Source organism: Crocodylus siamensis, chromosome 5 (genome assembly GCF_052110815.1).
Source record: "Crocodylus siamensis isolate JL-2025a chromosome 5, ASM5211081v1, whole genome shotgun sequence".
Taxonomy (NCBI): Eukaryota; Metazoa; Chordata; order Crocodylia; family Crocodylidae; genus Crocodylus; species Crocodylus siamensis.
The window spans coordinates 174448036-174473277 of NC_143399.1; the positions used below are offsets into that span (position 1 = coordinate 174448036).

The 25242-nt window shown below is 39.1% G+C and overlaps 1 protein-coding gene across 2 annotated transcripts in view; it reads right to left on the reverse strand.

Annotated features, from left to right (window-relative positions):
- ITGA8 (integrin subunit alpha 8) overlaps positions 1 to 25242 on the reverse strand; it is a 169431-nt gene that overhangs the window by 130653 nt on the left and 13536 nt on the right. For both annotated transcript variants that reach the window (XM_090047204.1, XM_090047203.1), the window contains exons 3-11: positions 22899 to 22999; positions 19818 to 19941; positions 16666 to 16727; positions 15499 to 15544; positions 14293 to 14418; positions 11836 to 11880; positions 8934 to 8977; positions 8143 to 8199; positions 7519 to 7571 (exon numbers count right to left, since the gene is read on the reverse strand). In XM_090047204.1, the coding sequence (XP_089903330.1) occupies positions 7519 to 7571; positions 8143 to 8199; positions 8934 to 8977; positions 11836 to 11880; positions 14293 to 14418; positions 15499 to 15544; positions 16666 to 16727; positions 19818 to 19941; positions 22899 to 22999 (658 nt within the window). The remainder of the gene's footprint in view (positions 1 to 7518; positions 7572 to 8142; positions 8200 to 8933; positions 8978 to 11835; positions 11881 to 14292; positions 14419 to 15498; positions 15545 to 16665; positions 16728 to 19817; positions 19942 to 22898; positions 23000 to 25242) is intronic.

Consider the following 25242-nt stretch of genomic DNA (forward strand, 5'->3'; position numbering starts at 1 on the left):
ATTGCCTACTTAAAAAGAAAACAAAAATGAGTATGATTCTGGGAAAATTGAGAGTAACAGAACTAGCCTCACAATATGCAAATCAAAGATACACAACATTCATATCAAATGAGGATATGAAACCTGATCCAAAGTTCACAAAAGTGGGCTTGCCAAGTAACTTTTAGTGGATAGCAGATGAGGCTTATGATATGAAAAATCTTAGTTACTGTAAAGGATTACTACTTGACTCTAATATACTTAATTTTGGTGAAGCTTGTATTTTCTTGTCCTAATTCAATTGACAGCAAAACTTTTCCTACCTTGAACCTGAAATGATCTCTCAAAAGCCTTAACAGCAACCAATGAAACTGGCAAACCCATACTAGATATTCTTTTTAAGTATAAGGGAAAAATCCAATTGATTTTAACAGGCAATAAAACCAATAGTTGTATAGAAATGCAACACAGATCTATAATCTTTTCTGCAGGTGTGGAAGAATCCTATAGAATTTTAATTTTATAAATTGCTTCCCAAACTGTATAGGAATGTTATTTTTTATTAAACTCTATATCATTTTGCTGCAAGGGAAAGAATACTTTAAAATGTAAAATAATTTTAAATGTAGTTCTTCATTTTCAGAAGTCAGTTACCACCCTTTGGTGCAGACATCCTACAAAAAAGAAAAAAGCAGATGCTGAATGAGAATTTAAAATGTGTTTTTCTTTCCATGTTTAATGTCAAAAAAATCTTTATTTATGGAAAATGTTAACTTTCTGAACAGAAAGTTAGCTGAAGTCTTTGACATGCAACAGATGCTGTCAAAAGAGAAAATGTTATTCAGATAACATCAGTGCTTTATTTTACAAACTGATCTCATTATTTACCATTATAGCATGCTTTGCACATGAACTTTACCAGAGAATCACAGAACAGTAGGGCTAGAAGGAATCTCAGGAGGTCATCTAATACAAGTCCCTGCTCAAGATAGGATAGTCTCTGACTAAAAACCATCCCAGTCAAGCGTTTGTCTAACCTGTTCTTAAAAATGTTCAAGGATGGAGATTCCACAACTTCTGAGTTGTATGTTCCAATACTTAGCCACCCTTGTATTGAGAAAGCTCTTCTGAATATCTACTCTAAACAATTTAAAGACCACCTTCTCTTTCTGTCCTTTACAGACATAGAGAATAATCTACGTTCACCCTCTATATAACTACTCTCCAGGCATTTGAAGACTACTATTGAATCCCTCCCCAGTCTTCTCTTCTCCAAACTAAATAGTTCTACTTCTTTGAGTCTGTCCTTAAAGTTGTACATCCCTGCTCCAAAAGATCCTGATATCTGTATAGAAAAGGGAAACAAATGGGGAGGGCAATTAAGTATTTTACAAATGGGAAGTTAAGGAAAAGAGACTGCAAAACACACTTTTAAGGTATTTAGGACATGAAAGCTTTAGAACCTCACTTGTGAGATTTACAACAATACTAACAAATCAATGGGAGTTAGGTGGGTACCTAAAATACCTTGGAAAAACTGATTCCCAGGGACTTGCCAATTAATGCACCAGAAACCAACAGTGAAGTCAGGAATTAAGTTTAGATTGCCTGACTTTCAGTCTAGTGCCCTAACTGCGAGACAACCCCTTTTACACAAGTGCTGTAAGATTAAAAAGTTAGTCATCTTGTGACCCTTACTCTTTTCATGAATACCCATTGGCACTACTAAAATCCCACCCTTACAACATTGGTTGTTAGGAAACAGCAAACTGTTTATATGGAAAAAAAAATAGAATCCTGGAAAATTATGGTTGGAAGGGACCTCAGGAGGTCATCTAGTTCAACCCCCTGCTCAAGGCAGGACCATCTCCACCCAGAACATCCTAGCCAAAGCTTCATCTAGCCGGGTCTAAGAACCTCCAAGGATGGAGATACAACAACCTCTCTGGCAATCTGTTCCAGTGTTTTACTACCCTCGTAGTGACAAAATTCTTCCTAATAGCTAACCTAATGTTCCCTTGATGCAACTTGAGACCATTGCTTCTTGTTCTGTCATCTGCTGCCATTGAGAACAGTTTAGCTTCACCCTCTTTCAAACGCCCCTTCAGGTAGCTGAAGACTGCTATCAGGTCCCCTCTGTCTCTTCTTCTCTAGACTAAATGAGCCCAGTTCCCTCAGTCTTTCCTCAGAAGTCACATCTCCCAGGCCCCTCACCATTTTTGTTGCCCTCTGCTGGACTCTATCCAATTTGTCCACATCCTTTCTGTAGTGGGGGGCCCAAAACTGAACACAGTACTCCAGATGTGGCCTCATTGGTGCTGAATAGAGGGAAAAAAATAACTTCCCTTGACCTGCTGGCAACACTCCTACTGATGCAGCCCAGTATGCCATTGGCCTTGTTTGCAATAAGGGCGCACTGCTGGCTCATATTCAGCTTATTGTCTGCTGTAATCCCCATGTCCTTTTCTGCAGAGCTGCTGCCCAGCCAGTCATCCCCCAGCCTGTACTGATGCATGAGATTGTTCCTTCCTAAGTGCTGGACTTTGAACTTGTCCTTGTTGAACCTCATGAGATTTCTTTTAGCCCAATCCTCCAATTTGTCTAGGTCACTCTGAATCCTAGCTCTACCCTCCAGCATACTGACTACTCCCCCCAGCTTGGTATCATTTGCAGACTTGCTGAGGGTGAACTCATTGCTATCTTCCAGATCATTGATGAAGGCATTAAACAAAACCAGCCCCAGGACAGACCCCTGAGGCACTCTACTCAATACCAGCTGCCAACTAGACATTGATTACTAGCATCTGAGCCTGATGCTTCAGCCAGTTTTCTATCAACTTTACAATTCATTCATCCAGCCCACACTTCCTTAGCTTGCCTGCCAAAATGTTGTGGGAAATTATATCAAAAACCTTGCTATAATCAAGGTATATCACATCTACTGGTCTTCCCACAACCACGTTTTCATAGAAGGCATCAGGTTGGTCAGGCATGACTTGCCTTTGGTAAATCCATGCTGACTGTGCCTATTCACCTTCTTTTCCTCCAAGTTTTTAGAAATGGATTCCTTGAGGATCTGTGCCATGGTTTTTCCAGGGAACAAGGTGAGGCTGACTGGTCTGTAGTTCCCTGGATCCTCCTTTGTCTCTTTCTTAAATATGGGCACTATGTTTGCCTTTTTCCAATCAGCCAGTACCTCTCCTAATCACCATGAGTTTTCAAAGGTGATGGACAGTGGCTCTGCAATCTTATCAGCCAACTCCCTCAGCGCCCTCAGGTGCATCCCATCTGGCCCCATGGACTTGCATATGTCCAGCTTTTCTAAATAGTCCCTAACCAGTTCTTTTACCGCTGTTGGCTGCTCACCTCCTCCCCAAACTGTGCTGCCTGGTGCAGTAGTCTGGGAGCTGACCTTACCTGTGAAGACTGAGGCCAAAATGGCATTGAGTACTTTAGCCTTTTCTGCATCCTCTGTCACAAGGTTGTCTCCCCCATTCAGTAAGGAACCCACACTTTCTCTGATCCTCCTTTTGCTACTGACATACTTGTAGAAACCCTTCTTGTTACTTTTCATGTCCCTTGCTAGCTGCAATTCCAGTTGTGCTTTGGCTCTCCTGATTTCATCCCTGCGTGACTAATACTCTTATACTCCTCCCTATTTATTGTCCAAGTTTCCGCTTCTTATAAGCTTCTTTTTTTGTGACTTAGTTTACTGAAAATTTTCTTGCTAAGCCAAGCTGGTTTTCTGCCATACTTGTAAGTCTTTCTGCACATCAGGATGGTTTGTTGCTACACTCTCAGTAAGGCTACTTTAAAGTATAGCCAGCTCTCTTGGACTCTTTCTCTCCCTCAGACTGGTTTCCCATGGAATCCTGTCCATGAGTTCCCTGAAACATGCACGGGCACTGTGTACCACATGCAGTCCATGGAAAAGGGGCTCATTGGGCTCTTTATCATCTTTGCATTCTCCTGGGTTTGGGCTGCTAAGTGTGGGGGCAGAGCAGTCACACAAATTATTGCAGCCTGTCCTTGGTTGCCCACAGTCAACAAAGCAACCTGGAATCCCATGAGCACTCAGCTTTCCTGTCTTCATGTCCCTGACACATGTTTCCTGCCAAGACATAGCCCCCAATTTACCTGTCATCTTTTATGATCTTCATTTACTTTTTATTTGCATTTCTCTCAAAGTACAAAATAAAAAGCTGTGAAACCTGGTTTGGTTTGCTTTATCATTTGGTTAATTTTCCAGGATATTGCCTATTAATGTCTTGTTTTTGCATACTGTAGGTGAATCGTTTATTTGGCTGTGTGATTGACATTATCCTTCTTAGTTATGGAAACTTTTCAGTCACTGTTAGGTTTTGCACAAGTTAGAATTTTATGAACTATGGATGTCAAGCTAAGTTCAAGTTAACATTATGCCTTTTAAAAGGCATCAGGACCAAAAGAAAGCACAACACTTATTAATAGCAGCATATACTCATATTTGTAGCTCAATATGTGGTGGTACATTAATCAGTTTCAATTAGATTTATTTCAGCCCTACACCATCATGTTGTAGTTAACATAAATCAAAGTATTTGTTTGTTCCAGCACATAATGGTTTCTATAGCCATTACTGCTTCCTTACTTATCAAAAAGTGGTATAAAGCACAAGCTGACCACCTGCTGGAATTTTATTCAATTCCTTTGTACCCTGCTGAGTAATAAACAGCAGGAGTATGGGAAGTGTCAATAGGTCAAAGTGTAACTATGTGGAGCTTTGGTATAGTACAAAGAAAGACTGGTAAACATTTTATTTTACTGTTTTTATTGGACACATGAGTTTTGGCTTAAAATGAAAAAACTCTTCCTTCTCCTTACTAAGAATTTTATCCATACATTTATTACAAAATGGAAGCTGTTACCTGATCTTTTTTTAAGAGTGTCGGGCAATTTAGGGCAGACTAAAAAAAACATTTTTCCTTGTTCCCTGCCATGTCTGTGAAACACTTGCAGACTTCAGTATGGAAGATTTCACCCAACTGTTTAGGTTCAAAGTTGCCTTCTTAGCTTGTTTTGAATACAAAAGGGTCTAGTTCTGGAAGTTTAAAATAAAAATGATGACCCTATTCATCTTTTCAGCTGGATAAAAAACTAGATTTCAGACCCCATCAAGCAATTTGCTTCTGATACCTCCACCCTTCTTTAATCCCCAGCTATTTAACAACTTTTCTCCCTGCTTTTAAGTGGCCTTAAGTGGCCTTTTCCTTCAGCTTTTTTTTGGTCAAACTTAGGGCATAGATAAATGAACACATATCAATATAATTTTAATCAGTTTTATATACTGGGATCAGGAATAAGTCAGATGTGCAACTATCCTTGGGTAGCTGCATGAAGTAAGCAGCTATTATACCTCCTCATTATCAAGCAGCAGGTGAGCAGGTATTAGCTTGTTTGCCTTCAAAGTGCTCCCCCAAGATGAACATGGATAGATGGCATCTAAACCAGTGCAACTTAAAACAGAGTTTTAGCTTTGATTCTCTCAGGTGTAATTATTCAGTATATGGGGCTAAATTATCCTAAATTAGGTATCTGTGTTGACTTCCCACTGTTTTTTTTTTAAAAACCTGTGTTTTGACAATTGCGCCAGCGTAAACGTTTTGTCTGCTCTTGCCCTTAGTCTCACCTTTACAGATATATTTCTATTAGTATATGTGCAATTCATCTGACTGGCCTGCAAGCAGGCATATTTTCAAGTGAAGCTCCTTTATGTTTTGCTTCCTGTAGAATCTCTAGATCTTGGAGAGTCACTAGATTTCCTTTCAGATATAGGAAGAGAGACCACACAAGCCTCCAAAGCAGTTTGATTATATTGTTGATACTGGAATTAAAGGCACAAAGAAGAGTTTGAAAAGATTTTGAGAGATCTCCCATGCAGAAAGATTTGCAGAAAATAACCTGTGCAGGAAGTAGTTTGGGTCAGTAAGGGAAGCTCCATAAAGCGCTTCTTATGATTTAGTATAGTGGTTTTCAATTCTTTCAAATTTGAAGACCTTTTATTCAAGGACAAAAAGTGTTATTATTTTTTACAAGGTCATACTTACTCTGAAAGGTGGAAAAATGTAAACTATAGTTGCTACATTTAACCTCATAGTTTGAAATTTTTAATTATCCCAAACTTACTCTGGAAATGTTATTTTCTTATTTTAGAAGTTACAATAACTCTTTCAATGCCTCATGACTTCCTACCTCTCCTTTTATTACCTCTGTGATCCTTTTGAGGGTCACTGTTTGTATGGAGATACTGAATATCTTTTGGTGTTTAAACACTAAATGAAAAGTAGAAAAGTCAGATATTCTGCAACAGCCAAATACCTACAGACCTAATTATAACCCTGAAGTAATACCAGGAAAACTCCAGAGCTCTAGACAGTAGAAATCCTCACATCCATCAGAAGCAACTAATGCTAATATTCACTCAATAAGGCCCCAACAATAACACTTAAAGTACCATTCACAAAATTATTGTCAACATTGCTAAAGTGCTTTGCTGGACTAAGGCCTAAAATCTGTGTCATGAAGGCATTATCTTGAGCTCAAGAGGCATTGCTCTTCAGGTTGGCCTCTTAAAACAACCACGGAACATTGCTCCTTTGTAAAGAGCTTTCAGGGGCCAACAAGCTGTGGACCTTTTGAAGGGCGTGCCACCCAAGTAACTGAGGTTGCTGGTGTGGTTCTGGCTGATCTCAGTTTGATTCAAAGCAGACTTCTGCTTTTCAGAAAGGCAGAATACACAGTACTGCTTTTAACTTTTACCCATCTCTTTCCAATAATAGCCTTGCCTTTCTGAATCCTAGGAGATAGAATTGCCGTTACTGTCCCAAGCACATCTTCTCAGTGATCAATAAGAAAGTCTCTAGAAAGGACATGGCCATGCAAATGACTTACTACACAGGAGAAAGGGTAAAGGCCTTTACCAAATGTTTAGCAGCAACCATTTGTGTGTACTCTCCTACCCTGGGCTAAGCAGCCAGACAGAAGCTAAATCATGGTAACGTACTCCTCTTTCACTGAAGGCAAAGTTACAGCAATTTAATTTCCACTTATCACAAGGTAAATACATGTATGTAAGTGGTTACTGTGAGGCAGCTGGCACTCAGTAAAAGCTCTAACATTTTTCACCTTGCAGTAAACTATTTTTACATTTGTTCTCTAAAACTTATTCAGTCAACACTGTAGGCCAATTTTAAAAAAATGAAAAGGAGAGAGAGAGAAACAAAGCTGGGAAGAAAACTGAACACTTACAACTAGAGAAGTAGAGAAGTTCAGTACAGCTGTGACAGACATTTTGGCAGAGAAGGTGCTTAAAAACTTGAGCTCAACATTTCTGTTTTGGCTTTCAGGCCCTAAAAGAATTATCATGATTTCTGAAGATTTTTTTTCCCCCAGTCACCCAAAATATTAAAAAATATTGTCTTTTTTTGAAAATTCAGGGAAAATGTTAAACACTCAATTATATTGAATTTCAGTGGGCTTGGGGTGCACTGGGTAACCTACCCGTCATTGTTAACATCAGATACTGCAACAGTATACCCAAAGTAAGATGCCATCTGTAAGCAAAAAGCAACATGCAAGTTAAGATCTTCTACTCAATAAAAACCTTTTTTTTTTTAAATCTGACAAACTCCTGTACTTCTGGATAATAATTCTGAAAAGTAGAAAATACTTTGTAACATACACTTCACACTGTACCATATTTACCCAAATCCAAAATGGCTTTGAATTTAAGACAACCCCCCAATAATTAGATTCTATGCATGGAAAATTATAAATTTGTTATTATATTTCATGTATGAAACTTAATTATTGAAGGGCCATCTTAAATTCATCCCTCCCACTGCTATGGCAGGGAGGGAAGTGGGTGACGGGGCAGGCTAGCTGCCCTTTGCTCCCTGCACCTCCTCTTCACTACTTGCTTCCCTCCATGCCTGCACTCCCCAGGTTGGGGCTGAGGTCAGGCCACTGCAGCTCTCTGCTTGGACCATATTCAACTCTTTTTCTCCCCATGTTGAATGAGGAAAGAAACCTCATCTTAAATTTGAGTAAATATGATAATATTGTGGTTATAATTACATTATTTTGAGATGGAATATTTTATTATTTATGTTTTTTTAACTTTACCTGTTCACCAGTGAAATTCTGAATGAATGTCAAGTCTGTAGAATTAATAATTGAAACCTGGTAACAGAAAAAAAATACAAGATTTCAATCACATCATGATAAACTACAATGTAGCAACAGGCATCTTTAAAGGAAATTGAAGGGTGGTCCAATTGTTAGGATGATAGACTAGGATTTGGGATGTCTGAAGTCATTTCTGTGCTCCACCACAGATTTCATAAGTGGTGTTGGGCAATCTTCTACACTTTTTGTGCCTCAGTACCCTGTATGCAAAATAAGGAGTGGGGTACTTCCCTGCATTACAGAGGAGCTACGTGCATCTCTACACTGAAAATTTTGAGGCACTTGGACACTACAATGATGTGGAAGCCACATGTAATACACCTATATGTAAATTATCTGAATTCAGATGAAATATATATGCAGAGGAAGAGCGGCATGCGCAGCAAGTTTTAATAGGAGGCTAGAGTTTGGCACTCTTTTTACATTCCAAAGTTATACTGACATACAAGGGCTACGAATCAGGCTTATCAATTTACCAGGCAGACTGCTCATGAAATTTTAAGGGAAGCATACTCTTCTCTTCAAAACACTTTTCATGACTTCTTATGTCTGATATTCAATTTATACCACTAAAGACAGCTTCTTTACAGTAAATAAATAGAGAGAGTGAGCATTAAACTATAACTCCAAATCTGAATAACCCTGGACTTTACACTTGGGCTTCATCTTCAAAGCAATCTAGCTCATATATTTAGTGTGAATAGATGAAATATCAGCTCAATACATACATATCCGAAATTCTGTGCTCCCCTTGGAACTCCAACAACCAATTCTGAAGAGAAAAAATGATTAATTGCTCAGTTATTTTATATGATTAGAACATCAAACAGAGTCCCAGTCACTGGAATCTTCCTAACATATAGGCCCTATCATTGAAGGGTATGCTGCTAGCCTTACCAAAATGTTCAGTACTTCATGGCAACACTTCAGCAAAATTTTTACATTTATAAAATGTATCTATCGGCATCTCTAGGTATATGCACCATTACACACTGAACTAGTCTACACCTGGACAGAGTCCTTTCCCTCCTAGTGCCTACTAGGATATTTACACTGTGGGTCAACTTTCTGACTATTCAGATGACTCCTGTGGCCATGATACAGCCAAGATTAATTTCTACAGCTGCTACAGCAAAGCAACCTCTAACAGAAATTATATGCACTTCTACTGAAAACACTGTTTTTCCATAGCTGTATGTTGTCTTTTCTGATTAGGTCTTCTGTATCACCCATACCTTCAAAGTCTCTGCCTGGATCGTTTGTGAAACATGGCAATCATAACATTCTGCTTACCTAGAATCAGGGTTGAAAATTCTTCCTTGTTATTTTTCCCAAATTTATAGCACATGTTACTCTACTGTTATGTTACTAATGCATTTTCTCTTAACAAGTGGGTATACTTTGATGTTGATACAAATATGTATTGTTTGCAAATATTGCTATTGATTTTGTAATGTGCTTTCAGATTCCTGTAGATGAAAGCTCCTATTCTAAATGTACAATAGTTGTAAAAATACCTGCATGTAGAATTTATTAGATCCATGAAAAAGCCTTTGCTTCTAAACGAATCTTGTTCATTATTGTTTTATGCATTTTTGTTCATGTACAGTTAATCCATTCCTTCTTTACATGATTAATTCCATATTTCACTTTCTTATATAATATATTCTCTCTTTATAAATGTAGATTTTAATCTTGCCCTTGAACTGTATGTTTTAGGTGGGGAAGAGAGGATACGGAAACTTCTTACTGTGTCACGGAACATAATGCATTAGGATGATGGCAGCAAATACTCTATCCCAGGCACTGTATTCTTAAAGAATACGGACTACACGTTAGGGAATGGACTAAGCAAATAGCCCTGCTCTCAGCAACAAGAGCTAGCTACCAGGTACACAAGCTGCCAGTTTTCAAGATGGAAAGAAGTAAACAGCAAGGTCCCCCAGGGAATCTGTGTTGGGACCAGTGCTGTTTAACATATTCATAAATGACCTGAAAAGGGGGTGAGTAGTTAGGTGGACAAATTTGTGGATGACACACAGTTATTCAAAGTGGTAAAGACCAAGGCAAACCGTGAGGAACTACAGAAGGATCTGACATGATTGAGAGAATAAGCCACCAAATGGTAAATGAAATTCAGTATAGATAAGTGTGACCACAGGAGTTTGGGATAGAGTTGCTAAATCAAAACAGCCTACACCTTAAATGTGGGAAGCTGCACGTGGCAGCAGAACAGTGGAAAAAACCCTGGTCATATCCAGGGGGACAGGTTGTAGCCATATTGGTCTAAGGACATAGGTAGACAAGGTTCTTTGGGTAAATATGATATATTTTATTAGACCAACCCAAATAGTTGGAAAAATTCTTCTTAGCAAGCTTTTGGGTAGAAATACCCTTCGTCAGGCTGAGGAAGCATCTACAGTTGGTGTGTGCTCTTCCTGGATGGAATGAATAGTAAAGAAACCAGAGGCCGATATGCATGCAAGAAAGGCAGTCAGTGAAGATGTAAATTAAGGAGTCAATGGGTGACAGACAGGCTGGGGGGGGAAAGGAAGGGAAGGGGAATGAATGTAGCTAGTAAATAGTGGAGAGGTACCTGGGGAGTCAGATATTAGGCAGGTTATAATGTGTCAGAAATCCAATGTCTATATTTAATCCATGATTTTTTGTATCCACTTCATTGTTGATGAAGTGAATTTCGTAGGCATGTCTGTGAAAAATGTTTTGTAAATTCCCTTTGAAGATTAGAACTAAGAGACTGGAGAGAGAGTAGTTTTCTTGTGAGAAATGTGCTCCCACAGGTAACTGGTTGTTCTTGTCTTTGATAGATTTCCGGTGTGCGTTCATTCTGGTGCACAGTTTATATACAGTCTTCTATGTATTTTCCATCAGGGCATTTGGTGCATTGGATGATATATATTACATTTATGGTCATACCCAGTTCACTCTTCCTTTCAGCATCCACTCTGCCATTGCATGACATAGGATTGGGCAAGATGGACCTATATTCAGGTGCAGTAAATGGCAATTCTTATCTTTTTCTGTACGTTCATTGCTTTTGCTCACAGTAACACCCATGTGGTGCATGCTACTTGAGATACTCTAATTCTGCATCTGTAACTTTTCAAAGAGATTGCCTACATTGTAGTTGGAAGCGCAACTGCAGTATATGAAGACATATCCAAGTTAACTGTGGTACCACGGCAGCTTAACTGGAGCAAACCAGGCTTTAGCACTGAGCAGACACCTGAATACATACCAACAGACCATGATGAACTTTTGAACAACCTGCTACCAATCCTGCCCTGCTCTGGATACATGAGCTAAGTAGACAAAAGCTAGTTTTCCAGCTATCTTCACTGTGGAGGATATTCCTATCTTCCAATGTGGAGAAAATACAGCTAAGCAAAAGGATGTAGAGATTTGGCTGATGAAGCTCCATTCTCTCTGGATACAGCAGCCAAGGTAAGATTTCTGTCTAAGCATATTAAGTACAGACAACGCTATTCCTTTTCAGGAATTCCTCTGAACTATTCCTTACCTTTCTAATATGTAAAAGCCATTATATTGTTCAGTAAGCAGATAAGTGACCAGTCAGATGGTTTGCAGTCAGGAACATAGGGTTCTTACCTTGTTCAGAGTCGCCAGTAAATTCCCCAGCAGCCACTGAGTATCCTGTTTAAAAATAAATTACAAGAACAGAACCTGACAAATCATTTAGTTCCAAAGAAAGACATTTCTGGAAGAATAATCAGATTTGTTTTCTGGTCCAATAATCTCTATAAAATGTTATAAACTAGTATATCCAAGACTGGATTACAAAGAAAAGTTATTTGTTATGACCAACTTCATTGTAAGTCTGAAAAGCTCACTAAGTCTGCAGGCCTAGATCATTGGGAACAGTCTGGCAATTTAACTATATCCCAAGACTAGCCTTCAAAGCATTAATATTTTATAATTCACATAAAAATTATGTGTAAATGCTATGTTTTTAGTTAATACTTATTTATTGTCCATTTGTTTCACTCTCCAGTTTTAACTATTAATGTAATTCAAAGACAGATTTCCAAAGATATTTAGACACCTAGAGATGCAGATTAGTCCTACTGGGATTTAGAATTTACAAAAGATTGTATGTGTATGTCTACAAGTGCATTAATGTGCTTTTCCTAAAGTGCATTAAATTTAGTACCTCTGAGGTACTAAATAAATGTGCATTAGGCTGCACAAATGCACTATAGCACAAGTGCACACTTTTTAGGTAATGCTTAATGCACAGTAGCCTATTCTACTGAGCATTAGCATATTAGCCCAGTTTTTTTACACACCGCTTTAATGCACAGTAGAATAGGGTACTGCATATTAAAGTACATGTGTACACATCTGTTGTGAATTAGATGCTTAATTTCCAGGCTAAGTACAGCCAGTCAGAAAGCCTGAGGCTGAATCGATTCAATCTTTGCAGGTTGAACTAAGATGCATAGATCGAACTGAGAAGCAAGTGAACAGACATCCACTTTTGATCCCAGAAATGCAGCCACATGCCCACAGTGGCCCAGACCAGAAGCCAGACTGTGCTAGAGCATACCTCCCTGGCTTGGCTGGAGCAGACAGCTTGGGCTAGGGCAGGGGTGAGCAAAATGCGGCCCGGGGACCAGATGCAGCCTGCCAAGCCATTCTATCTGGCCCACAAGGCCCCTAAAAATTTAGAAAATTATCTGCCCTGGGCTGCCTGTCATGTGGCCCTCAATGGCTTGCCAAAACTCAGTAAGCGGCCCTCTGCCCAAAATAAATGCCTGCACCTGGGCTAGGGCTAACCCATCTACCCCGTGGGGGGGGGGGAGTTGTGGGGGAGGTGCAAAGCATCCTGAAGTGCTGGAAGACTGTGAGTTAACTTGAATCTGGAGGGGATCTGGGACAGAAGTTCAATAAACCAATTTAATTTTAATCAGTTAAGTCTGATACTACATCCACCCAACCTTAACTTAAACTGCTTTCGACCATTTTGGAAGCAGTTTATGTGCACTGAACTGTTTGACAGTACAGCATTTCTACAATCATGGAGAAGAAAGCAACATTTCTTACAAGCGATATATGTATACATTATGCAAAGTTCTCATGGGGCAGGCTGTCAGCTTTCTTTTAAAGCATGTAGTCAAGGAGATATTGTATTTGTTTTTTATGCATTCGGACATACTTCTGCTGTCAGTAAAGTCAATTATAGTTTGTTTTTTAAACTTCAGTAAGAGAAGAATTACTGTACAAATCATTACAAAAATAATATTTCTTTTCATTCAGCAATTTACCAGTAAATAGTTTCTAATTATCATAAACTCAATCAATTTTCTGTGACTAGAATGATGTATATTTTAAAAGTTAATGTATACTTAACTACATTAAAGACAAAACAAGAATAGAAAATAACTGTACAAAAATATGGCTGGAAGGGGCATTGAGAAGTCTAATTCAAGGCAGGATCATCCTTGCTTAATTATCTCCAATACACAGTTATCTAAAGTCTTCTTTTAAAGACTTCCAGAAATGAAGATTCCATAGCCTCTCTAAGGAGGACTGCACACACAACACTTAGGATCTGTTGTTGCAGAGATGTATAACTGTGCTTAAGGCCAAACATGTGAGTAGTCTTAATGAAGTTATTAGCAAACTAATGGATTGCTCCTGTGCTTGGGAAGCATGTTCCAAGTATTCACAAACTGGGGCATAAATAATTCAAGATTTGCTTTCTCGTTAAGATCATTCTATTGGGCATTTTTGCACAAGCTCTGATGCGTTCCGATTAGAACATGCTGGAGCAGACTTAATGAATTGAGCCTGCTGGAGTGTTCTAATAAGCACACTCCAGCATCTTGTGTATTCAGCATCCCTGCATTTCAAAATGATGGCTGGGGCACGTTAACTAAAGCTCATCAAATGAGCTTTAGTTAAAGCACCCAGCTGCCACTTTGAAACACAGGACACTGAAAACATAAGACACTGCAGCTCCTGAATGCCACTCTAATTAAAACAACAACCCACCTCGGAGCACATGAATAGGTGGCCACTGATTTTTGGGCATATATATCTTACCAAGGTAATTATCATCATATGATGGTGGGGCCACTCCAGTTTGCTTTTCTCGTATTAGTTTCCTTAAAATATCTTTGAATGAATAATCGGTGATGATATCCGCAATATTGGCAGTAATTACCTGACCTGCATTCAAACAACATTGCAAATTAAAAGGATTTAAAGAACAGCCAACTCCTAAAATGAAAGGTTACCTACAGTTTAAGATTAACTGTAATTTAAGACATGGTTTTCATACACCACTTACTATATCATGTTCAAAACAATTAATCTTTGTAACACTTCCCTTATAAAGAGCAGACACTTCTGCTGGAGCAGCCTTTTCCTACTACCAGTCTGGGCGTCTGACGATGATACTTAAGCCAATATCTCTCCTCATCTTTCAAAAGGAGGGGGATAGCATGGAGCACGATACATTATTAACCATAACTGTAATTCTAGGTATATTTCGGAGTCCTACATATGTCTAAATCAAACTTTGACAGGCAAAGCCTCTCCATACAGATCAATAAGACATGGGAAGCTAAGGGCAGCGCTCTTTCACTGGAAGGGACAAAGCTATAGATTCTTTGGCATCGAGTCATGATGAACCAGAATCTTCCTCTTTTAATGACAGCAAAAATGCAGGTATAACACAACAACTGGCCTCACACATAGTTAAAAACATCTCCCTGCTCAGCAGAAATGATGTATGAACCTTATCACAAGTAGTCAAATCAAGGGAGGAGGAGAAAAGATTTGCCATTGCCAAAATGAAAGCAAACATCTATAAAATGCAATGTTAAGATACCAGCTTCACAGTTGCATTATAGATACATACACTATAATGCATAATGTGATGCAATACTCCCATCATTAATAAACAGTAGGTTATACTGTAAGTTGTACATATTACTGCATAAATGACACTTTCTTCCAGATGAAAATACAGTTCAGCTTGTTACTTAAAAGACAAATGCTCAAAAATATCAACATAAATATATTAAATACCTGTTTGCTTCATGTCTTGTAGAATCCATTATTTGATTCTGATCTCTCTTGCACTGATTGCTTAACAATTCATTGAATTCAGAGCAGTTATTCCTTATTTATACTTGTGTGAGTGAGACGAGAATGCTTGTGACCTTACACTGAGAAACTAGAACAAACTTTTCCTCTTACACTTTGCACTTTACTTTTTAGTTTAAGTTAACCAAATGAACATACCTTGCCAATAAAAACTACCAGGTCCTCCTACTATCAGGTCCCCATTCTACAAAAAACCAGAAAGGAACAATATTAAGCTATGACTGATACCTTTTTCAGAGCTTAAAAACATAAATATGAGGAACAATTAAAACAATTATATCTAGACAAATAGCATTGTTTCAGGGCTATAACATACGACAGAGCTCCCAATTCAGGAAATCACTAAAATAGTTCACTTTAAAGTTAAATACAAGCATAAGGGCTGACTTAGATGTTATCTCCTCAATCATGGAGATAACTTGTCCTCTGGCCGCTACACAACAGTTCTAAAAGAAAGCCATTTCTTTCTAAGCATAAATAAAGGTTGACACAGGCAATGGTAATGCTTAACATATCCAAACCAGTGCTAAATATAATGGGTTCTACCCACTTTACAGCCTATCAACAAAGGGAAGTGTGCCAAAAGAATTGTGCCAAAAGAACAATGTGCATGTGAAGTGGAAACAATGAGACACCAAAACAGGAAACAGTTGACATGATTAGAGACACATGTGAGGTTCTGGTGATCTAGCAGTGGCACAGATGATTCATTAGTTGCCAAGATATTCCTAGTGCTCGTTCTTACTGCTTGTTACTAAACCATGTTGCTCACAACACATTTTCCCTGCCCCAACTCCAGACAAAGCACAGGTTGCCTGACCAGCTTTGTCTTCTTTCTAAAGGAGTCTAATATAATTTATTTTAATTGAAATATGCTATAGAGCTGTTGGTCTTCACTTTCTGCAATAATGGCCCCTGGAAAGCAACACAAGGTAAGCACACCAAAAGCTGAGGTAGCCAAAATCATTGCTCTTTCTGAAGGTTTGGGTGATTACTGCAACACAGCGTTGCTATAAGCACAGGCTGAAAGGGAAACCAGACAAATCAAAAAGTCAGATGGAGTACATGCAACCAACAAAAATAAATTGATAAACATATTTTATCTGTTCTTTAAATGAAACTGTTAAGTTTCAAATACACAAATTTTGGGAAACTGCAAGAACTTTCTAAAGAAATTAACTTGAAACAAAATCAGAATAAACTGCCAGTCACCAGGATGGCAGAGAGCTTTGGACGCAGTGAAGGAAGAAGCCATTTGGGATAACACCAGAATAAAATCTAAGAAATTCAAAAGCAGAATCTCACCTTGTAAAAATCCAAACTGAAGCCTGCTTGACAGAAACCTTGTCCTTCAGGATCTGCATTGCCTGCAGTTATCAAAAGATGAATCTTTTATTATCTCACGTTGCCCAAGTAGAACCTACTTAGAACCTTACTGCTATTACTCCAATATTTCTCAAGGACTGATATTAGTGCAGAGATTTACAGTGATAGCAAAAAAATCCCAAACTCCCCCCAAAAATAAAACCCCTCCAGAAACCCCCAAAACAACAACATATTGTTTTAAACTGTTGTATGACAGGTATACACTGAGGATGATTAGACTAAATACTTTAGCTTTGGTTTATCTCCTATGATTCAAAGTGATGATGTGCATCCAGTTTCTGGATCAATCTTTAGTTTATTATGGAAGGCAGGGAAAGGAGATGAAGGAGAACTGAAAGTATTTATGCAATATGATTTTAATTTTAACTTGGAGAATAGGTTTTAATGTATCTACATGTAGCAGAATCATACAAGCACTCTAAGGAGCTATTCTTGCTCTTTAAGTGAAATACAATACTTATTGCACAAATCCTGAGCTCCAGGATTTAATCCTGGAAGCAGGCAGATGAGCATGTGCAATTATTTTCTTATGAATATATATTTGTTTTCAATATTTACATGTGACAGATTCCTAGATTTCTTGGAAAAGATATGAATACAATGTAAAAACAATCTACAACCTTGAAGCTAACTGGAGAGCTAAATTAATGCTGAAAGCCTGGACCTCTAAGTAGATGCCCCAGACATGTTTGTGTACACTGAGGTCTCAGGATCTTCTTGCACATCTTAGAAAGATTCACTGGGCTATTTTGTCCCAACAAATGTTCCCAGAAAACAGGCAATCCTCACTACATGACAAGATATTATCTCTAGAGCTCCAACAGAAAAATACTTCAGGGAGAATGCAAGCCTCTACATCTGTCTGTGAAGTGACCAGCACTATTCTAGCATTCAGCATACAGTTAGGGCACATGGTATAGGCTACTGCAGAGAAGACTTTGGAGGAGGTATTAGCAAGTCAGTCTGCACGTGATTAGAATGTTGAAGGCAATTTGCAGTATGACTATTTTACGGTCCTTTTAATTTAAGTTACAATCATAGAGATCTTAGGTTGTTACCCAGCATTAACTAGTACTGTACACCAATACATGGAACAGCTGGCACTATACAACTAAACTAAACAACAGCTTACCACTTCTGTGAGCATTTCCACAGGAAGGCATATTTGCTATCTTACAGATGACAGCTATGGACAATTCCATGTAGCAAGTAACCATGTGTGAGGGAGAGAAAGAGCCAGCAGGCTCCTTGGCTCCCAGCCTGAGTGAAGGGCCAGTGGCCCCAGGCCCGCAGCCCCAAGGAGACAGGCAGAAATCCCCCTTAGCCAGGTGTGTGGGGAAGGGAGGGGCCGGTACTTCCTTCGCCAGCATAAAAGAGAGGCCTGGGCTGACAAGCGGAGGCAAAGCGGAACCGGAAGAAGGATGTGGAGGTGATGGAGCAGGCCCGCGGGCGCTGCAGAGGATGCCTCTGGAAAAGGGCTCAACCCCAACTGGGGTCTTGAGGCCAAGCGGCAAGCCCCCTGAGGGGTACAGGACTGTTGATTTACCGGCTGGGAAGGGAGGGAACCCAGCTGGAGCCGGGTACTGTAAAGATTATATTAGAAGGGCCCAATTTGAATCTGGGTACCGTAGCTCCCATAATAGGGGCACAGCTCACGGAGAGCTTTAACAGGAGGAGGGAGAACTTGGTCAAGCCCTCACTAGGGACTCTTTGACCCACAGAGGGCGAGTTGTTATTGGAGGACGAGTGTAGTCCGGCTGAAGCAGCTGATCTGACCAGGCGAAGCCCTTTTGTCGTAGTGCTTGTGTTGATTTTGCTCTTTCTTTTGGGGACTACGTGGGCAACGTATGGACATGTGGCCAAACCACACTGGCAGCCATCATCCCGGTGGAATGGGCGAGGGTGTAGGGGTGGCGGAGCCCTCAGAAACTTGGGACCCACGGGACGCCGAAGAGTCTCATAATTGGATGGCACGCATTGGACATACGAACCAACTCCATTAACATCAAAGTCGTGGCAGGCGAGGCAGGCACATGTGACACACCCAATCGAAGGTGAGGATAAACTCGGCAACCAGTAAGCGGCCCCGACACGGGCAGCTGGCATTGGCTTAACCCGACATCATGACAGAGCAATTATTCCTAGTCTGTGAATGGGCTATCGTCTGCACACTCCAGCTGTTCAGTGGGGCCTGATCCAAAGTCCATTAAAACCAATGGACACTTCACTTTGATGTTAATGCCCTTGGAGTATTGCCCTTGAACCTGACATGATGTGGCAGTAGAAATCTTTACAAAAAATATCACTGAGTTCATGTAGACAGCCAAAAAAACTATCCAAATTTATAGTAGCAAACACATAATTCCTACTACTTCTTACACCTCCCTTCAAAAATCCAAGTCTTTATCTACTGTTTTCCCCCTACCTCTGAACAATTTAATAATGGAAACAGTCAGTCAGAGGTAGGGTACTGGATTAAATGAATCCCTGATCTAATCCGTATATAGTACTTCATGCATTCCTCGGTATACTTGGGCTTAGCTCATGATCCTCTCTTTCTCCATTCATCTACAAGCAGTAATGCACAGAGGGTGTCCTGAAAGTACACAGGAATCCATTGTTCCAACACAATGCAATGAAGCATGTTAGGTAACACAAAAACCATTCATCTATACTTTGCCTGTACCCCAGAAATACTATGCAAGCAAACTATCAGTACAGGATCTGGTCCTAGTATGGCAATTCTGCAATAAATATAAGCAACAGTACTAAATGCTGATATGCATTTTTAAAGATCTATTTGCTGCATTTTAAACCCTGGTAAATTAAGTCAATTATCTCATCACTATAATTGCACAAACCTAATTTACTTAATCTCTCTTCTTTTAATTATATGATAAAGCACCCATCTGGAGACATATAATTTGAAGTTTATTTTTCTTCATATTCTCTTTGAGCATGATGCTGTCAGTCAGTAATTTTCATTTAGCCAAAGCTTCACTACAATTGAAAGTCTGAAACCAGTAATTACAGCTTTGGTTCTATGGAAAGTCATTTATTTTAAAGCTTACTGTTGCGACAAGGAGAGTACTCAGCATAGGCACTGAAGTTCTGAATTGCTACATAGCAGGTGCCAACTGGATCCTTTTCAGGGGTGGCTTTGAGAGTCCTCCAGTGATACAAAGGAGCACAAGCCTATCAAAAGAGAAATCATATATTGCCAAGCACTTGATATACAAAATTGTTTTTTGTGTTAGTTTTCTATCATGTGGATAGATAATATCATATTGCATTGATTAAATGCTCCCTGAGGCTTCATAACCTGCAACTCTGATTTAATCAATTCATGTCATTAATCACACAGTACAAAAGCAGATCTCATCTTCTTACTCCTGTCCCTCAACAAGTAAAATTTAACAGATCACATAGCCCACTTTTTAAGCTCCTTAGAAATGCTTCTCTGTACCTAATACACAGAGGATATGAGTTTAAAACTCTCAGCTAGGGAACTTGGTCCTCTGCTTCATGCTGTAGATATCATGCTGTTAGTTACGGAGTCCCCTGGTTCAATGTTTGGTGGTTCTCAAGATAACCACTGTTGTAGTAGAAATGTTTCAGTTCTGTAAGTTGAGACTTAACACCTCTGGCATGGCTAGGCTCTCTCTCTCTTGTAATCCAGGGACTTACTGTCTGCCATAATATGGATACCTCACTCAAATCCATAAAGAAATGAGAGAAGACAACACCAGCTGAGGAGTACCTTTGCCAGTGTTCCTGAGGTTAGATTCTGTGCTGCTTTTCTTACATGGGGTAAGATTTGGCCCAGAGCATAATTTTTCCAAGTAAACTTGATGGTAAGCTATTTAATAGAATACAGTACATTCTATAATAGAAGTTAGAGAGCGAGAGAGAGATCTGCTAAACAGACCTCTTTGCCTTGCCTTCTGTTTTCAATTTCAGTAGATCCGAGTCTCTCCCTAGCAGTGTATTATTGTCATTGTCACATCACCATGAATGCCCTGTCCTGCAGTGAAGTTCCATTTGGATAGATCCCTGTGCCGATAAAGAACTTATGGCAATTTCAGGGCTTGTATGTCTGTAAAGTAATGTTCATTCATAAGACAGGCATCTGCTTTAAAGGAGCTTACAGTCTAAATAGCATACAGAAGAAGGAAAATAGAGCACAACAGAAATTAATTCATTTCTTGTCATAAGGACTTTAGATGCATTTCAGAACATTTGGCTGCAGTATAGTTTATTTACACAACAATAAAGTATTGGACTCATTTTTATTGTTATACAGTAAAAAAAAAAAATCTCAAGGAAGTAGTTGTATTTTCTCTCCCCCCTTCCCAACAACGTTATTAAAGATTAAATTTATAGTTTTCTTACTTAGAATTAGTGTCATATGAAAAACAATGAGTTTAGCAACACTTACAAAGTTTGGCAAAACTGTTCTGAAGATAGCCAGTGGGAGAAAAGAAAACTCATCTTAAATGATCCAAATGGTGAGCTTTATTCACCCTCCATTTGATTCAGATTGAGGCATTCTAAGATTCAGTGAGTGAGTATGTAAGAAGGTATTACATTTTGGCTTATAATCTGACAAATATTCAGCCATTCCAAATTATTATTGTACTAAATAATTTTTTTAACAAAGATTTATCTTAACATTATTCATTTTAACAAATATTTTCTATGTGTAACCAACTTCTACGTGAAGTAAGTATACATACAAAAAGGAGACAAATGAAGGTACTGAACATGAGAATTGAGATCTATGATAACTCAAATGAAAACTACAGGGAATTAACTGTACATGCTAGTTCTGTAACAGAAGAACATGATGTTTTATTCATCACCTGTTTTACGTCAAAATTCTTTTCTGTTATTAACCACAAAATGGACTATTTAGAAGTACAGCATTTCCTTACTCCCATTAAATAATAATTGAAACAGCTTTCAGAACATCCCAGGAGAAAAGGTGTTGCTTCCTACTTATAAGAAAAGTAAAGTATGACCAGCTAAAAGATTTGCATCACTAAGCTTTAAGCCTCCTTTCCACTGTTAAAATTCTACAGCATAATCTCACTGTACTTTGCAATAAAACTGCTCAGCATAAGAATAAAACCAAATGTATCATATAAATAACCATTATGGATTTAGAAAAAAGACATTAAGGCTGTGTCCAGACAAGCACAGCCATGTGGTAGGTCATGCCGCAGCAAACGCATCTGTGGCGCCACATATGACCCATTCAGCTGTTCCCCGTGATGGCGGGGGTGGAGGGGAGGGTTAACCTGGGGAGATCCTGGGGTCAAAAAAACCTGCACAAAAAAAAAAAGTGGAGCAGTGCACAGCTGGTGATTCAAACACTGTGCACCGCCTGAAACTGGAGCCTGGCTGGCTGGAGAGACACTTTGGCTGCCACCTAGGCTTCAAGCGGCAGGATCGGTGCTGCTGCAGCCCCAGGAGGCCCCCAGAACCCCAGGTAAGGCTGCTGGAGCCAGCACAGCCCCTACCCCACCCAGGGTAACCTGCTGCATGCCAGAGGGCACGTGGCACAGATGTTCCCTAGGGACAAGTAGCAGTGACACAAGCTTCCTGTCCACAGGGAAACAAACATCCACGCTCGTGTAGACACAGCTTAAGTGTCTTTAAAAGCAATCCTCTTGTTTAAAACTGCAGCATTATTACCATGGCTACAACACAGCAGTTAAACACAATAAATAGCATATAAAATATTTCATATTGGCATAAGCAGTCAAAAATGTGTATTGATATCCATTGATCTCCAACTGTAATTCTTGAATTTGTTTAAGTACTTCTGTATTTAACACTCCTCATAGATCCTTGCAATCAGATTTTTAAATATATGCCTATCATTCACTAAACATCTTCAAAAGTTTCACCATCTTATTCCTTGAAATCACTTATTTGTTCCCATAACAAGTAAGGCATCACTCTTCATTTCTAACACTCAAATCAGGTCATTTTAAAGTGCTTACTTCTATCTGATTTATATCTATTTTAGAATATATGTATATTCTGAAACATAGGGTTATCTATAACATGCACACACACATGCAGAATACACAGCTGACAAAAGGTAAAAATAATCTGAAAATAAATACCAAATTCATGAGACTTACCACAACTTTGCTTTTATGAGCTTTGACTGTTGCCCCAAACCACTGATTTGACTTAAACTCAATAGGTTCCCTGGTGCCATTGACTTTGATTTTTCTATTGTCTGAGAAAAAAAGAAGCAAGATGTTGACAAGTCATTTAAACATATATTTCTCTATTCATTAGAGATGCATGAGAACATATTAATGGATATATGGATTATGTTACATCCATTGTCATCTTCATTCATTTTAATGTGGAAATGACATTTTAATGTTGCTTAATTACATATCATTAGTCAATTAAAAAAATTCTTCTCTGAACTTCACATGCAATCATTCCAGATGTTTGTTTTTTTTAACTGCAATGAAAAACTTAAGAAACTAAGGAAATGCCCAGCCCTACATCAACAGCAAGAAGCCTACTTATTTGGGAATTTCTGATTTACACCCCCTAAAAAACAAAACAAAACAAAACAAAAAACCCCATTCTCAATGGTCACATAGCTTTATCCTTTTACAACTATGTTATGTAATAATTTTGGATCCATCAAATGAAATTTCTCAGCATGCATCATTCAAAAACCAGCATTAAAGAGGGGAATAGATGTAGTTCTTAACTGCATTACATGTGTACTCACTACCACAAGAGACAGCTCCTTAACCCTGCTTTACATTCACTTTTGGAGATGTCACTGTAAGAGGAGCCATCTGGGTAAAGATGGTACAATTATAATACATTTCAGGTTTTAATAAAAAGCAGACATGCAGTCCTTTCAGCCTCAGTTTTCTGAAGTAAACTGATTTCCCATATGTTCCCAAGCTATACTCTTCCCTCACAAGTCACTTCTAGTGAACTTCTCAATTAATACATGAGGCAAATTACCCATATCTCCTCACATCTGCATTCTCTTACATTTTTTCTGGTTCATACCAAGGAGTACTTCACAAACATACATTTTTTTATTCATTTTAAGAGAAAATAAATGTGTATACTGTCAAATCTGGAACACAGAGAATTCTTTATCGTCATATTATATTATTTGGATTTATGTGAAAAATAAAATTGTAATGAATATAGTGGTCACCATTAAAAAGCCAGGATTTCCGTATGTTTATCACGCAGTAGTAGATGAGACACTCATCTTAATTCCTTGAATGTTGTGGTACTGGAGACTTTGGTGTACAGTAACTTCTGGTAAATGTTGGTGATATAAGCTGAATTAGGAGATACACGTAAAATTTTCTGAAACTTTCACAGATTCGTTCTTTTTTTTTTCTAATCCTGTAATCATAAACCTAAAGACTGTTTAAAAAGTACAGATAAAAGTGTACGGATGAAAGTGCATCCTTCCTATTTCACACACACACACACACACACACACGGGAAATAGGTGGGATGCACTTTTATCTGTACTTTTTAAATAGTTTTTAGGTATATGATTACAGGATTAGAAAAAAAATGAATCTGAAAGTTTCAGAAAATTCATTATGTGAACCAATACAATTTTTAAATGTTTATGTTTTACCAATAATAATCAGAGTATTTAAATCACTACTAACAAAAGAGCCAGAAACCATGATGCAAAATTTGGTCACCACAAATTGTCACAAACAATGTAAGAAAAATAAATTAATAGAGCATTAGAACCTAGTTAAGTTTAAGTGAGTGCATCTACACAAGATGCTTTACTGTGCAGTAGACTTATCTACTGCACAGCAAAGCGTCACCATCTACCTATGCATGCATGGCATTTACTGCCAGTAAATTAGTGTACTGCGCAGTTAGCTAGTAAATACAGGTAGTAAATTAACTGGGCAGTAGTTATTGTGCAGTAGTGCTTGTAGATGCTGACTGGGAGCAAATTTGCTCCTGGTCAGTCACACAGCAGGGGCCACAGAGGACAGCAGAATTCTCTGTCCCCAGTCCTAGTGCTGCCCAGCTCCCAGCTCCCTCCAGGAGCCAGGACAGAACAGCTCTCTGCTCCCTCCTACCCTGTGCCCCGTCCCAGCACTGTGTGGCTCCTGACTCCCCAAAGAAGCCAGGAACCAAGCAACGAGCTCTCTGCTTCCTTGTTCAGCCAGGGGGCTCACCAGGAGCTGTCCCACTTGTGAGGTAGCTGCCAATGAGCCCCCTGCCAGGTGGGGATTCCCCACCCAGAAGGAGGCTGGCTGAGACCTTCCCCATTACTGGGCCAGCTGCCAGTGAGCCTGTGCCCAGCAGGGATTCTCCGCCCAGCAGGGGCTGGCTGGGACCTGTCCTGGTTGCAGAGCTGTCCTGCTGGGGAGGTACTAGATTAACTGGGCAGTAGTTACTGTGCAGTAGCACTTGGGTAGATGCTGACTGGGAGCAAATTTGCTCCTGGTC